Raw genomic sequence first — 15,432 nt, 5'->3', positions numbered from 1 at the left:
TGTAGATACTGCATATAAATTATAGACTGTAAGAACCTCATAAGCAGGGATTGTTGCATTTTTGTGTCTGTATCCCCAAAACACAGAACAACACCTAGAACAAAGTAGGCACTTAAGAGGCCTGCTATTAATCATCCTCCTTAACTGGAACAAAGTGGCTCCTTGAATTATATCAAAGTGTGCTAATCAACCTGAAAGGTAAAAAATGTGGGACATGCAGCTAGAGCATGTGTCACGGACCCCTTTGGCATCCAGGGAACCCTACAAAACCTTTCTCAGGAGTTCATAAAAACCAAGTTTTTATGAAATTATTTAAAAAATAATAAAACATAGGAAAGCAAAGTAAACCTACTACATTGAAATACAATCCGTGTGTGTGTGTGTATAAAATTTTTTTAAGTTAAGTCACAGACTACAGGTTAAGAACCCCTGAGCTATGAGGCACTTGGTCTGAAAACAGTCAGGGGGTTTGAAGTGAAATGTAAGTTCAATAAGAATCAGCAGTGACCAATGAATCAGCATGATGTGACAGCCAAAACACCTAATACCATCTTGGTCTCTGTTGAGGGGCAGGAAAAAGGGCGATGACAGGCCCACTGTCCTGTCACCAGACCTCCTCTGGTGGATTGTGTTCAGTTCTGGGGACCTGCTGAAGAATGATACTGACAAGGTGGATGGCACTCAAAGGAGGGCAGACAGGATGGTTATTGGCCTTCAGTCTATGACATGAGGATCAACTGAAGTAAGTGGGGGTCATGTTCATCCTGGGAATGTCTCAGGGGATATAACTGTTTTCAAGTATCTGAATGACTATCACATGGAAGAGGGATTAAGTTTATTCTTTTTGGCTACAGAAGGCTGAATAAGCAGTGATGGGCTGGAGCTAGAAAGAAGTTAATTTAGTTTTGATACTAGGAATAACTGTAATAATTTTAGTCACCAGACCTGCCATGAGAAATGGTAGGATCCTCCTCCTGTAAGGTTTTTGAGCAGAGGCTGTTTAAAACATCATAGTGGGGATGCCTTGTGACTGCATTGGAACAGACGGCCCTGAGATCACTTCCAACTCTCAAATTTTGTGCTTCTGTGACCAGATGACCTTAAAAGTTCTTTACAACTTCAAAGCTACAGAAATCCTAACAATCAACCTTTTCTCCAGTTGGAACTATCTCAAGATCAATAAGTTGTTTGGGCTGAGTCTTTTTCACATTCATTATATTCATAAGGATTGTTTCACTAGTATAAATTGATGATAAGAAAGGTATTTCCTCTGCAGAAAAGTTCTCCCTCAATCATTACATTCATAATATTTCTTTCCATTATCAATTTCCTAATATTGAATCAATCCTATTTAAAGGCAGGCTTTGCTACATTCATTAAAATCACAAGATTTCTCTCAAGGATAAATTTCTGATATTGAATAAGATCTCTAGTCTCTTAGGAAGCCTTGTCGCATTCCTTCTATTCAAAAGGTTTCTCTCTAGTATGAATTTTCTGATGTAGATTAAGGTATGTGCTAACACGAAAGCCTTCCCACAGTCATTACATTCATAAGGTTTCTCTCCAGGGTGAACTCTCTGATGTCGTGTAAGCTGTGAACTCTGGCAGAAGGCCTTCCCACATTCGCTACATTTATAAGGTTTCTCTCCAGTATGAACTCGATGATGTCGGGTAAGTTGAATGCTGTGCCTGAAGGCCTTCCCGCATTCATTGCATTCATAAGGTTTCTTTCCAGTGTGAATCATCTGATGTCGAGTAAGGTATGAGCTGTGGAGGAAGGCCTTCCCACATTCACTACACATATAAGGTTTCTCTCTTCTATGAATTGTCTGGTGTACAGTAAGTTGTGTGTTCAGGCGAAAAGTCTTCCCACATTCGTTACACTTATAAGGCTTCTCTCCAGCATGGATTCTCTGATGTTCACTAAATCCTGTGCTCAGGCAGAAGGCCTTACCACACTCATTACATTAAAAAGGTTTCTCTCCAGTATGAATTCTCTGATGAGCTGTAAGTTGTGAACTCTGGTGGAAAGCCTTCCCACATTCATTACACTGATAAGGCTTCTCTCCAGTATGAATTGTCTGATGTGCAATAAGTTGTGTACTATGGCGGAAGGCCTTCCCACATTCATCACATTTATAGGGTTTCTCTCCAGTATGAATTCTCTGATGTTTAGTAAGCTGTGAGCTGCCTTGAAAGGCCTTTCCACATTAATAACACTGATGAGGTTTCTTTCCAGTATGAATCATCTGATGTCAAGTAAGACACGAGCTATAGCGGAAGGCTTTTCCACATTCATTACATTCATAAGGTTTCTCTCCAGTATGAATTTTCTGATGTTCGATAAGTCCTGTGCTCAGGTGAAAAACTTTAAAACATTCATTACATTCATAAGGTTTTTCTCCTGTATGAATTGACTGATGTTGAATAAGATGTCCACTTTGGTGAAAAGACTTCCCACATTGATTATACTCCAAAGGTCTCTCTCCAGTATGACTTCTCTTACACTGAATAAGACACATCCTTTGAAAAAAGCCCTTCCCATATTCATTACATACAGAAGTTTTTTCTCCATTATATATTCTATGATTTTCCATAAGGTCTGTATCATTGCTGAAGAAGTCCCCATATTCTTTAAATTTAGAAAATATTTTCTTTGAGCATATTCTGTTACCTTTATTTAGGGCTGAATATAGCCTGAAATCCTTTTCATGTGCTTCCCACTTATGGAGGCTGTTTCCTACAGGTTCTCTTTGTTGTGGAAAAAGGCCTGGCCATGGACTGATGCTTTTGCCACATTTATTACATTTATGGATTCTTGCTTCATTGGAAGGTTTCCTTTGAGTGACAGTTTTTTGTCTAGTATGTTGCTTTTTATCTTTCTGCTGTCTCTCTCTTTGTTTTTTTGCTAGGCAATGGGGTTAAGTGATTTGCCCAGGGTCACACAGCTAGTAAGTGTTATGTGTCTGAGGCCGGATTTGAACTCAGGTCCTCCTGAATCCAGGGCCAGTGCTCTATCCACTGCACCACCTAGCTGCCCCTCTGCTGTCTCTTTAATCTAGCATCATTTCCCCAGATTTCTCCCAAGCTCGAGACAGAGAGACAATGCCTGGTGAGTGTTTTCTGAAATGTTTCTTCCATATAAAGGCCCCACTGTGGAGATGACTCTTTGGCTTTGGCCCTACGCTTCTGACCCGAAAGAAACAAAAAATGCAAACATCTGCTATTCTTGACATTTTACATGAATTCTCTTATGTTCTGTTTCCTCCTTCAATAAAAACTAAAAATCTTTACATGACGGAACACTGCTCCAACCTCTGCCATCTGTGGTCAAGAAAGACAATATTAATCAACCTGACTTGTGCCAAAGAATGGCAAAATTTGAGAGAGTTTTGTTACCTAAAAGGGTCATTGATTAAGGCTTACTTTACTTCCTAAAGCTATACTGAAAATACAAGCCATGGAGTGAAGAACAAGGCCTTACTTTGATATAAATAGCTGTGATCTGAATGGAACAGGGGACCTAGACAGAATACCAATGAAGTCTGTGTGGCTTCGACTCAAGGCATCACAAATGAAGTCTTGTACTTTACAGTGAGCACAGGAAAAGAGACAGCTGAACACAAATGACAAGATCGATCTGCCCAGGAAGGAGGACAGAGAGAAAGGATTACTGGGGAGCAGGCACACAGATCTCTCTGGTGGTGACCCAGGAACCTCCCCCACAGATGCAGGCTGGGCCCTTCTCTGCAACGTCTCGCCTTAGGGAGGGGCCTTGACCGCAGGACTTGACCTCAGCACGACCTCTCTGACCAGCAGAGCAGATTATGAAAACAAATGAGGATGAGAAGAAATGTCCCAGAATGAGCAGAGTTTATAAAGACAGTCAAGGATGAGAAGCTAGGCCCTCTTCATCTCAGGACTGTCCACGGGCTGTAGAACACCATCTCCAGACTTTTATGTCTCCCCCTTTTCAATCCATCTGGCAAACAGCCACCGGGTGACCGCTTTGCACCCAGAACCCTGATGGTCTGTTCACTCACCAGCCTAGCTGCAGCACGGCAGACGCAGAGGAGCAGAGGGCGGGAGGGCTAGGCCTCCCAGCATCCCTTCCACCACATCCCCATTAGGGCTCTCCCCCACCCCAGCTCTGCCTATGGACCCCGAAGTGGAAGAAGACCAACTTTCTGAGGCAGAACAGATTCTCCAGAGCTCAGCTTGTCAGAAACATTGTCCGAATCTGCCTCCTCCAAATGACTGCTGGTGCTGCTTTCTGGGGCCACCAGGAACAAGGCCAATCCCATCTTCATGCGCGTGAGGCAGCCTTCTTCTTCCCTCTCAATATTCTCCTCCGGCTGAAACCTCCCGCTCCTTGCACAAATGCTGGTCTGGCGTGCTCTCCAGTCCTCCCCAAGTCGGTCACCTTCTTCAGAAAATGCTTTGGCTCGTCTGGGCCTTTGCTGGGGTGTGGTGCTCCAAACTGAGACACGTCTCTCCAGCCAGGGCCTCCCCAGCACAGACCCCGGCTCCGAGGCTGAAGTCACTTTCCAGAAATTCCCTACTTCTGCCAAGGACCCAACACCCTTCTGGCGATGGGGGTTTGCGAGGCAACCTCCTCCTCCACGCCTCACCCTCATCCCACACTCAGTCGCTGCCTCGATGCCCTCTCTCACGTCGCCCCTTCTCAGCTCTCACAAGCTCACCACGCCCAGTGGGTTTTCATACCTTCCTGATCCACTGCCTTGCCTTAAGTCTCTTCCCGTCCTTGTCTCAGCTGCCAAAGGGATTCCCCCAAATCACAAGCCTGACTGCATCATTCTCCTGCACAGTGAAATGACCCCAACTTACTGAGTCCCTTTCCTTGCATCTGTGGACACTGAAAAATCAACCTTTTCAAAAGGACATGGACTGAGCTTCTGAGAGAAGCGTACTCTCCTCTTCCTCCTGATAACCAGGATTCTCAGCTCCTCACCCGCCCCCGCACCACACCTGCACTCTCTCAGCCAGTTCGGCCTTTCTATTTTCATCACCTCCTCCCTCATTTCCTCTGCTACAGCCGTACACTGCATGGTCTTCTAGGCCTTCCCCTCTCCAGCCTCTCCTCCACTATGATTCCAAAGGCATAGATCCGACCAAGTCAAGGCCTCTCTGCTCTTCCACCCAATAAACTGCAGTGCCTTCCTATGCCACCAGAACTGAATGTGAGACAGTCCACATGGCAGCCACAGCCCCTCACCAAAGCTCTCCAGCTTCCTTCACTTCACTCTCCTCCACACATTCCAGGAACCAGAGGCAAGGGCCTCCTCACTGTCCCTAGAATGTGATCTTCATCTCCTGCTTCTGTCTGTCTGTGATGTCTGGAATGCATTCCCTACTCATCCCTGCCTCCTGGGGTCTCTGCCAGAAAAACCTCAGCACAGATCCCACCTTCCCAATTCCCCCCTCCTCCACTCTACGATTCCCTTTGGAATCAGCCCATTTACGCGTAGGGACGTAGCTGTTTGCACATTGCCTCCCCCTTTAGAATGTGAGCTCTCCACACCTCTCTGCATCTCTAGCCTTAGCATGGCGCCTGGCACACAGTAAACACTCATGAGTGCTTGTCCACTCACTGGTGGAGCTGGGCACTGGTGCCATCTTTCTGAAAGCAATAGGGCACGTCACAACATCAGTGGAAGCCCCTGGCAGGAAGGTGTGAGCGCAGCCCAATGTTTCAGACCAGAGCCTAGACACTACCCACGTGCCCAAGGAACAGGGCATGATACAGAAACAGAGGTGCCAGTGAGCACAGCCCGACTTGGTGTGCCTCAAGTTGTATCAGCAGGCATTTGGTAAGAGCCGACTGTGTGCCTGCCAGGCGCTGTCCCACGTGCTGGGGCTACAAAGGAAGGCCAATCAGCCTGGCTCCCAAGAAGCTCACAGCGAGCAAGTGAGCATGGACAAGGAGGAGGTATCAGGGTCGCTTGGAGGTATTCTCAGGCAGGCTGCACCTGTACTAAGGGCATTAGGGAAGGCATCCTGCAGGAGATGAGACGTTAGCAAGGACCTGCAGGGCTGAGGTGAGGTGAGAGAATGCTTCAGGCATGAGGGACTGCAGCAAAACCTCCCAGAGTTGGGGATGGAATGTTCTCTTTGGAACAGCCAGGCAGTCAGCATCACTGGACCATGGGGTACTGAGAGGGCATAAGATGTAAGCAGGCTCAGAAGGTGGGAAGCGTCAGGAGGAAGGGCTTTGAATGCCAAACAAAGGACATTAGACCCGGCCCTGGTGGTGATGGGAGCCCTGGAGTTCACTGATGAGTCTGAGGGCAGGTCAGACCTGCCCTGTGGCGGCTGAGTGGAGGCTGGAGGGAGGAGGGGAGACGCCGAAGGCAGGCAGACCCCAAGAGTTGAGGAGTGGGATGATGAGTCCACTAGGCGGGCGATGCCGAAGCAGCAAAGGGGGCAAGTACAGGAGACGTTACAAAGGAAAACCATTCTGCAACAGGACAGCCACGGGGAGCGAGAGACAGGCATGGGGGATGTCACCTTGCAGGTGAGCCTGGGGAGGGAGGAAGGTGCTGCCCTTGGCAGGAAAAGACATGGTGGGGTGAGGGGAATGAGCCCGCTCTGGACCTGCTCAGCTTCCGGGGACCCCGGGCAGGGAGAGGCTTGAGCCCGGAGGGTGGCAGAGGCTGGGGCAGGAGACACAGCTGGGGGATCACCAGCCCAGGTACGGTCGCTGAATCTAGGGCAGTGAATGACGTCCCCAGGCCCCACACGTCAGTGGAGAGGAGAGGGCCCAGGACAGAGCCTTCAGGCCACCAACACCCCGGGAACAAAGTTCCTACAGGAACACGTCAGAGACTGCCACCGAGGACATGTGGGCACATGCTGGCACAGCCCCAGGCTCAGGGGAGGGAGACCCCACAGGCCAGGGAGCTGCAGGAGAGAGAACCAGCCAGTCGTGGAAAGGACAGTTGAGGGGGTCTCCCCTGCCCGGGGGCGCCCCACTCACCTGCGTGGCTGCCTCCTGGGACATCTGCCTCTGGCCTCCAAGGGGCTTCCCCTCGCTCCAGCTGTTCAATCACGTCAGGTTTGGAAAGGGCAAGTCCTGCTCGGAGAAATGGGGAAGGGGAGCTCAGAGACACGCCCCACTGGAGGGGAGATGGGCCCAGAGCCTTGCAGGGTGCGGGGCCTAGGCTGGGACTTCAGGGGAGACGCCGCAGGGGGGTGCGCCACGGGGAGGCCGCCGCACCAGGGCTCCGAGGAAGGTCCCATCTCCCGGCGACCCGTGCCCTCCCTGTGACCGCCCTGCCAAGGAGCAGCAGGGGTCCTCACCCAGGCACACCAGGTTCCCATAGTTCTCCAGCATCACTTGGCGGTACATCTCCTTCTGAGAGGGCCCCAGGTGCCCCCACTCCTCTGGGCTGAAGGTCACAGCCATGTCTCTGAACATCACTGGTTTCTGAAACACCAAAGACCTTTATGTTTGCTGGCATGCCCTCCTTCCCGAAGCCTTGGAGGGAGGCATTCTGGTGCTCATACCGCCCTCCACATTATGAATCACGCCACAAAGGAAAGGGAACAGCCCTTTATCTGAAATCAAGTAAGCAGGCCGCCAGTCATAGAGTCTGGGAAGGGAAGGGAATCAGCATGCATTATGCACCGACTGTTTGTGGGGCACTGGGCTAAGTGCTTTGCAGAGAAGCTGACAGGCCCTCAGGAGCCCCCAGAAAGGAATGCTCTTGTAACTGCTCTACAGTCTGGGCAAGGCTGGCAGCCAGCAAGGTGCTGGTACAGCCAGGCCTTCAGGCTCCCCTCCACCACTGGCGTCCATCCCTGGGGGCCACAGCCTGACTTAGAAAGCCACAAAGGAACATTATCTAGGCTTACCACATTTTTACTTGTTTGGTCTAATATTTCCCAATTACATTTTGTTCTGGCATGGGTGGCCCTTGGGAGTGCTGATTCAGAGGCAGCATCACCACATATGTATTCACGGTCACCTTTGTCCGTCAGCTCCCCAGGAGAGGGATGGCAGAAGTAGGAGAGGGGAGGCCAGGAGGGTTGGGTAGGGGGGCCAGGGGAGGCCGTGGGAAGGGGCAGAGGAGGTCAGGGGAACCGGGGGAGGGGCCTGGGGAGGCTAGGGGGGGTTAGGGGCATCAAGGGAGGCTGGTGAGGTCAGGGGGTGTTGAGGGGGTCAGAGGGGGCTGGGAGGGCCAGGGGCATCAGGGGAGGGAGTTGAGGGGGTTTAGGGGAGGTCAGGGGAAGTGTGGCTGGGGTGGGGCAGGGGCATCAGGGGCATCTTCTGTAGACTCTGGTCCCTTCTCCTATCACCTACTGCACAGCACTGATGCTGACCTCATAAGCAGTGTGGCCAGTGGCCTTTCCCTCTCCGCCCTCTCTGATCTCCAATCCATCCCTCGGCCGCTGCCAGAAGGATATTTCTCTGGCATGGGGCAGATGACGTCCCTTCTTTGCTCAAGCACCTACAGGTGGCCCTGAGAACCTCTCTTCTTCCACGCACTGACCATTCTCCCTACAAGGCCTGCCCTCCCCTTCCTTCTGTCTTTGGGGTCTATCCTGATCCCCTCCCCCACCAATCATCAGTACTTGGTCCCAGCAGAAGCCATGAATAAGCCCCTTGAGGGTGGGGCTTGCTGGGAGGAGGAAGCCCCCAGCCCCATTTCCCTCAGGCTGACTCACTGCTCCGAGGGCCTGGGGGGGCATTCACCAGCTCCCCTCCTCCTGAGATGAGGCTGCAGCAGCCTGGGGCAACCCTGCCTCAAGTCACTACCCCCCATTCACCAGCTCCAGCGGCCTCCCTCTCACCACCAGGATCAAATACAAAACCTTGTTTGGCCTTTGAAGACCTTCCTAACTTGCCCCCTCCTGTTGGACTCCCCACCACCCCCTCTTCCAGCCACTGCCCCGGCCTTCCTTCACTCCCAGGCTCTGGCAGCCTCTCTGGCTGCAGGCTTGGTTACGCGGCAGCCATTCTAGTGGGGACATCCCTGCCACCAGACACAGAGGGGGCCAAGGCCCCAGTGGACTCAAAAGCCAAACCTCTCTCCTCCTCTCCTGGCCTCCCAGAAGGGGCCCATGCCGGGGCCTGGGGTCAGTGCGGTGTGCTCGGGCCTGGACAGGCGAGGGAGGGCCCACTGAGGGCCTGGAGACTGGGAGGTCTGCCCTAGCTGTGCCACTTACCTCCCCGGGCACCTTCCCTGACCCTCTCGGGACCCCGGGGGCCTCCCCTCCCCCAGAATGTGGGGCAGCTCTCAAGCCCCGGGCTCCGCGAGAGAAGGGCCACGGTGGACAGGCGGTCACTCACTCACCAGGGGGGTCCCCGCGGTCTGGAGCATGGGCGCCATGCCCGCCTCCTCCTCTGGGGCCGACGCAGGGCTGAGAATGGAAAGGGAGCCATGAGAAAGCCAGTATTGTGCCCACCACCCCGGGGTACCGCGGGCAGACCCGGGACAGGCTTGTGGATGCCAAGGATGTGGGAGAGCGTGGGGAGCGTCCAGGAAGGAGGGGCATGCAGTCTGGCTGGATGTGGCCATGGGAGGCAAGGCAGTGTGGGGTGCCCTGGGAAAGAGGGCTGGCCCTGGGGGGCTGGGGTCTCTCCTAAGGCACTGGGGAGCCACAGCAGGTGGAGGAGGGGGAGCAGTGTGGGTGCCCTGGGAGGCTGCTGCTCTCAGGGAGATAGGTCTACAGAACACAGCCTGCTGCCCTCGCCCCGCCCCTCCTCCGCGAGCAGGTGCACCCATTGGCCCGCCTCGGGAGCCAATTAGCGGTGCAACTACTCCCTGGCCCTTCCCACCTGCTCTCCCACAGGAGAGCCGCTGATTGGCTCCTTCACCTCCAAACAATGGGCTGGCTCGCTCGCGGAGGTGATGGAGCTGAGGGAGAGACCGGAGGCGGGGCTAGCAGTCTGACAGCTCAGGTGCGGCTCTCTGCACCCTTCCCCCGCCCACCTTCCTTCCCTGCAGGCTCCCAACTCAGGCTCCCAACTCCCGGGCGCCCGGGTCCAACCCGGTTCCCCCATCCACCCAGCTCTGGCCCTGGGCCCCGGCTCCTTCTTACCCCGACCCCAGGGTTCAATCCCCAGGGACCGACGGCTGAGGACGGAGCAGAACTGAGGCTGTCGCGAACGCGCGCCCACGATGGCTAGGAGCAGAGGGCAGGAAGTGTCTTCGCCGCGGAGATCTAGCCGAAACCCCGCCCGGAGTCTCCACGCGGGCCTTCTGGGAAGTGTAGTCCTGAGGCCCGGGCGGCGTGTGCGCACGCGCGGAGTCCTTGCAATGGGCGGGAACCTGGTGGAATCGGGGCGGGGGGAACAAGCACTCAAGTTCCAGTACCTTTAGGGAAAGGCCTTCCTTCGTGGCAAATCTCCGTCACCCCCCTCTGTGCCTGCTCTTCCGTCTCTCCCTGTCCTGGCTCCCCTTCCCGCGATCCTTCCGCGTTGCCCCAACTCTGGTCCCCGCTCTCGGGGACTCGGAAAGACCGTTCACACCGTCTACACCGCACCCCTTTCCAGCTCATCCTCATTCTCATCGGGCTGGCTTCCAGGGAAGCTATCCGGCCCAGGTTGACCAGAGAGCTCTCGGTGGACTCAGAGAACGCGGTCACGAGAAGCCCCCAGTGGGCTAGGGGCGCGTTGCAAAGGGCCGTGAATGTCAGACGGAGAAGTCAGAGCTCTTCTCCTTTCCTCCTGCAGTAACTGAAGCCGCTGAAGCAGAGGGGAGGGGGCCGCGGCTGGCCAGGCTTGGGGGATTGTCTTGGCAGCCGGGAATGGTGGGAGTCCAGCTGGGAGGCTACTGAGAAAGGCCTGCATGGGCACCATGGCTGCGGGGGGGAACGAATGAAGAAGCATTTATTTAGGGATTGCTCCGATACAAACTAAAACAGGATGCACCTGCCCTCCAGGGGCTCACATTCTAATGGGGGAGGGGGGAGAAAACCGCACACGGAAGGTGTCCACTACTGGTCAGATGGAGAGGTCCCGTGGTCCCTAGGGTACAGCCGCAGATCAGATGGTCGGGAGTCTTTCTTAACATCATTTCCACTGATAAAATAATGTGCATTTCCGATGCTGAACCATTTGTACCGAGGACTTTGGTAAGAGACATTTCAGGGTCTTCCATAGCTGCTGGTGGGGAAGGGGGAATACAGAGGTACTTGCTGGGTTACATCTCTAGGCTACTCCCCAAGATGGATGGCCAAGCCAAACCAGTGATCTGGGGTGGGGGGAGGGGGAGCCACTACTCCAAGGCTCCTCAATTTACCCACCTGTTAGAAGTGAGCATTTGGGGCAGATGTTGACGAGGGTACTGAGTCCCTTCTCTGTGAGGACAGCACTCCACAATGTGGCAGCAGAGGTTAGGATGGAAGCAGGGCTGGTGATCCAGGGGGCATGGGTATTCCTGGGGCTCTGGGATGCAGGGTCTTGGATCTGACATCACTTGTGTTGTCTCAGGAAGCCTTGAAGTCTGAGATATTGCGCCAACATAACTATCAAGACTTGGTAACCGAATTTAAGGAGGGAGAGAGAAGAGAGAAAGACTCAAGCTGTGGTGCCCTCAACAGAAACGAGGTTGGAAAGAGGGGTCGGTCTGGGAAGAGAATGAGGTCTGGTCTAGACATCTGACACACCTAAGGGACAGTGGACTGGAGGAATCGCTTAGGCAAGTGGTGATGCCACGTTCAATAAAGACAGTAGGGATGACAAAGGAATCTGTGGGAGCTCATGGGATGAGAGGGAGGAGGGCAGAGCCTAGGGGGCATGCCACGGGCGAGACATGAGCAGCCACAGTGGGGGCAAGGAAAGCCAGGCAAGAGTGGTCACAAAAAACCGGGAAGTAGAGTATATGCACAAGGGGGATGGTCAGAAGAACGTGGGCTGAGGAAAGCCTGGGGAGCTTACCAAGTAGGGTAATAATCTTGGGAAGAATCATCTTGGCTGAGTGGGGAAGGGGGAGAGGTTAGCCAAAGTGGAGGCGGTGAATCTGCGTGGTTGATTTTCAGGAATTCGGCTGTGACAGGGAGAGGAGATGAAGATGGCAGCCTGAGGAGCTGGCAGGGTTAGGGGAAGGTACACTTTGTTTCTAAGGATGGAGGAGGACTGGGACATCTGTAGGCAGCAGTGAAGGAAAAAATGAAGATTGGGGAGAAAGAAGGAACATTCCAAGGGGATGAGATGAGGGAGAATGAGAGGCAGAGCTGCACAAAGTCAGCCTTGATCTCTCTTCCTGAGTCATCAGAGTCCAGTGACAAGACAAAACTGGATGACTGGTGATGGCCCGGGATGTTCGGCCAAGCTCTAAGCACTCTACGGTGCCTGCTTCAGCCACCTTCAGGGCCCATGAGAACAAACTGTTCATACCTGCCTGTTCTGCCAGCGGGAGCAGTCTTCACGTGCTCGGGGCAGACATCTCCCTAACTCACCAACGGTTTGAGGCCCATCGGTTATCCTCAACCTGGTTTAGCCATCTGCCGAGATGGTTCTGCCAGGGTGTGGCCACACTGCACGTGCTACAGCTTCTTGGAACCACGGGTGAGGTGGCCACCAAAGGTGGATGAATGGCCCTGGAAGGGGCTTGGCAAGCCCGCACACCAGTGGTGCTAGTCGTCCATACACCCCATACACCCCTGACCCTCAGCAGGACTCCAGAGAAGAAAGGTCCAAGGAAACAATGCAGGACTACTGGGGAGTCCCTTCTCTTGGGCTTCTCCATACCACAAACGCCGTGATGCTCAGTCTCCAGACAACACAGGAAACAATCCTTATGCCTTTGTGGAGTTCTGATGGTGAGCTTCTTGAGGGCAAGGGCCATGTCTCTGACTTTCTTTGTATCCCAAGGGCTTAACACAGTGCCCAGCACACAGCCAAGACCAGTTCCTGGGGTAGAAACCAAGGACAGAGGAAACAGGACTTGTGGATGCAGCCCAGACATAACCCGTCAAAGTGAGGTCTGAGGGGCTGATGAGGATGTTTGAGTCTCATGGGCTTCTAAATCCACGTGGAGATGTGGGGAGGGGAATTCCAGGATCTTGGGATCCACGACAGGTGAAAGAGACTTCTGGGGGACAAGAAGGGCCTTGTGTTGCTGAATGTCAGGGCATAAGGTAAGGCCGGGAATGAGGTTTGGGAGGATCTTCGAGGCCAAAGGACAAAGGGGTGAGCAGTAGCCACAAATTTAGGCTGCTGTTTGAGGAAGATTAGACCAGCAGAGTGTGAGGCAGACTGGAGGGGAAAGACGGAGGGCAGGCCAGAAAGGAGATGCTATTCAGCAGTATCACCCAGTTGAGGGAGGGGGACCCACTGTGGGGCACTGGCAGGGATGGGGAGACTCGGTAGCTGATTGGATGTGAAAGGTGAAGGAGAGAGGGTGTTTCTGTGTCCCCAGCACTGAACACAGTCCCTGGCACTTATCAAACGCTCACTAAAGGCTTGACTGGTCCCTAGGCATAAGCTTGATAACTGTCTCTAAAAGTACAAAGGGGTCCTATCCTCGAGTTCCCCAGCTGCTTAGGCCACCTTGTCCCTTCTCCAAGGAGTGAATGAGATTCCTAAAAGAGGGAGCAAGTAGAGAAGAGGACCAAGGGGAGAACCTCAGGGGACAGCGAACTTTGAGTGCATGAAAAAGACAGAACCGGGAAGAAACTAAGAAGGTTCACTGTATGGGAGGAGGAGAGGAAGATAAGCAACCCTCCCAAAGCACCCAACGCACTGAGTGATCAGAAGATCACTGAAGACTCTTTTACAGCAACTTCAGCAAAGGGGTTGAGAAAGAAACCAGGGGTAAAGGATCTAGTTTTGGCTAGTCTGAAGGCAGGTGGGTAGAGGCAGAAACAGAGAGACAGAGTGAGAGACAGAGACACAGAGACACAGAGAGAGACAGAGACACAGAGACAGAAAGAGGGAGACAGAGACACAGAGAGAGAGAGAGAGAGAGGACCTTACTAACGGCCGAAGTAAGGTCCTCCAGGAAGAAGGGCAGGTGATTTGGCTTCAGCAAGGAGGGGGAATACTTCCTCTGTGGTAGAAGGGAAGGTGAAGAGTGAGGATAATGCTTCTGAAGATGCCTGAGGAGTGCTTTTGAGGAAGCAAGTGCCTGTCAGATTCACAGAGAACACAGTAGTAGCTGTCTTTGTCTAAGTTACCTCCTGATGCGGTTGGCAGGCGTCTGAAAACCTGAAAAGAAAAACAGCTGCTGTAGGACACTACACAGGGGATTTCTTTATCCACAGGGTTTTACCTAAGTTTGAATTCTCTAAATTTCAGCGTGTGTCCTGACTGAAATCTTCACATTCATTCACTTTACAAGGCATTGCCACTCAAAAGGCTTCACCGTGAATTCTCTGATGTTGAATAAGATGTTTGCTCAGGCGGAAAGCCTTCCCACACTCATTACACTCGAATGGTTTTTCTCCTGTGTGGATCCTGTGATGGGAAGTAAGAACTGTTCTCCAGCGGAAGGCTTTCCCACATATGCTACACTCATATGGTTTCTCCCCAGTGTGAATCCTGTGATGGGAAGTCAGTCCTGTGATCCAGCGAAAGGCCTTCCCACATTCGTTGCATTCATAAGGTTTCTCTCCAGTGTGGATACTCTGATGTTGAATGAGGTGTGCACTGAGGCGGAAGGCCTTCCCACATTCATTACACTCATACGGCTTCTCTCCAGTATGAATTCTGCGATGGGAAGTAAGTTCTGTTTTCCAGCGGAAGGCCTTCCCACATTGATCACATTCATAAGGTTTCTCTTCAGTGTGAATTCTCTGATGTCGAGTAAGTTGCTTGCTCTCACGGAAGGTCTTCCCACACTCATGACATTCATAAGGTTTTTCTCCAGTATGAATTCTCTGATGCTCAGTAAGTCCTGTGCTCCGACTGAAGGTCTTTCCACATTCATTACATTCATATGGTTTCTCTCCAGTATGAATTCTTTGGTGCCGAGAAAGCTGCTTGCTCTCACGGAAGGTCTTCCCACACTCATTACATTCATAAGGTTTCTCTCCAGTGTGAATTTTCTGATGACGAGAAAGCTGTGTGTTCCGACTGAAGGCCTTTCCACATTCTTTACACTCGTAAGGCTTCTCTCCAGTGTGAATTCTTTGGTGCCTAGAAAGCTGTGAATGGTGTTGGAAGTTCATCCCACACTCATTACATTCATGGGGTTTCTCTCCAGGACAAATCCTGTGACAGGAAGGAAGGAGACAAGCTGTGGTTTAAAGATGTTCTTAACTCATGACTTGTCAGTGTGTACTCTATTCTGTTCAATAAGTTCTGAATTATAATTTCACGGTTGTATTGCAATGGAAAGACTCTGGGACTGGAGCTGGAGGGTCAGGGTTACAATGACCATGGGCTAGCCAACTCATTTCTCGGAGGCTAATTTAAATGGTCTGCAAAATGAGTGGGTAGTGGTGGAATGAACTAGATAATAT

The 15,432-nt window shown here is 52.4% G+C and overlaps 1 protein-coding gene across 1 annotated transcript in view; it reads right to left on the bottom strand.

The window, feature by feature from the left end:
- The window catches only part of LOC110201743 (uncharacterized), a 39,853-nt gene extending 24,676 nt beyond the window's left edge, over positions 1-15,177 (bottom strand). The window contains 15 exon segments of the mRNA XM_078151861.1: positions 1,386-2,909; positions 4,185-4,564; positions 5,613-5,641; positions 5,921-6,018; positions 6,295-6,478; positions 6,616-6,793; positions 6,998-7,093; positions 7,321-7,447; positions 9,049-9,120; positions 9,318-9,881; positions 10,095-10,295; positions 10,381-10,628; positions 11,272-11,378; positions 14,146-14,176; positions 14,334-15,177. Coding sequence (XP_078007987.1) covers positions 1,386-2,909; positions 4,185-4,564; positions 5,613-5,641; positions 5,921-6,018; positions 6,295-6,478; positions 6,616-6,793; positions 6,998-7,093; positions 7,321-7,447; positions 9,049-9,120; positions 9,318-9,881; positions 10,095-10,295; positions 10,381-10,628; positions 11,272-11,378; positions 14,146-14,176; positions 14,334-15,138 — 4,644 coding nt within the window. The 5' untranslated portion in view covers positions 15,139-15,177.
- Positions 15,178-15,432: the final 255 nt, after the last annotated feature.

Source organism: Phascolarctos cinereus, unplaced genomic scaffold (genome assembly GCF_003287225.1).
Source record: "Phascolarctos cinereus isolate Bilbo 61053 unplaced genomic scaffold, phaCin_HiC Scaffold_4;HRSCAF=312, whole genome shotgun sequence".
NCBI classification, from domain to species: Eukaryota; Metazoa; Chordata; class Mammalia; order Diprotodontia; family Phascolarctidae; genus Phascolarctos; species Phascolarctos cinereus.
The sequence above is the reverse complement of the archived record's forward strand: the minus strand, read 5'-3'. Positions and strand labels throughout refer to the sequence as shown.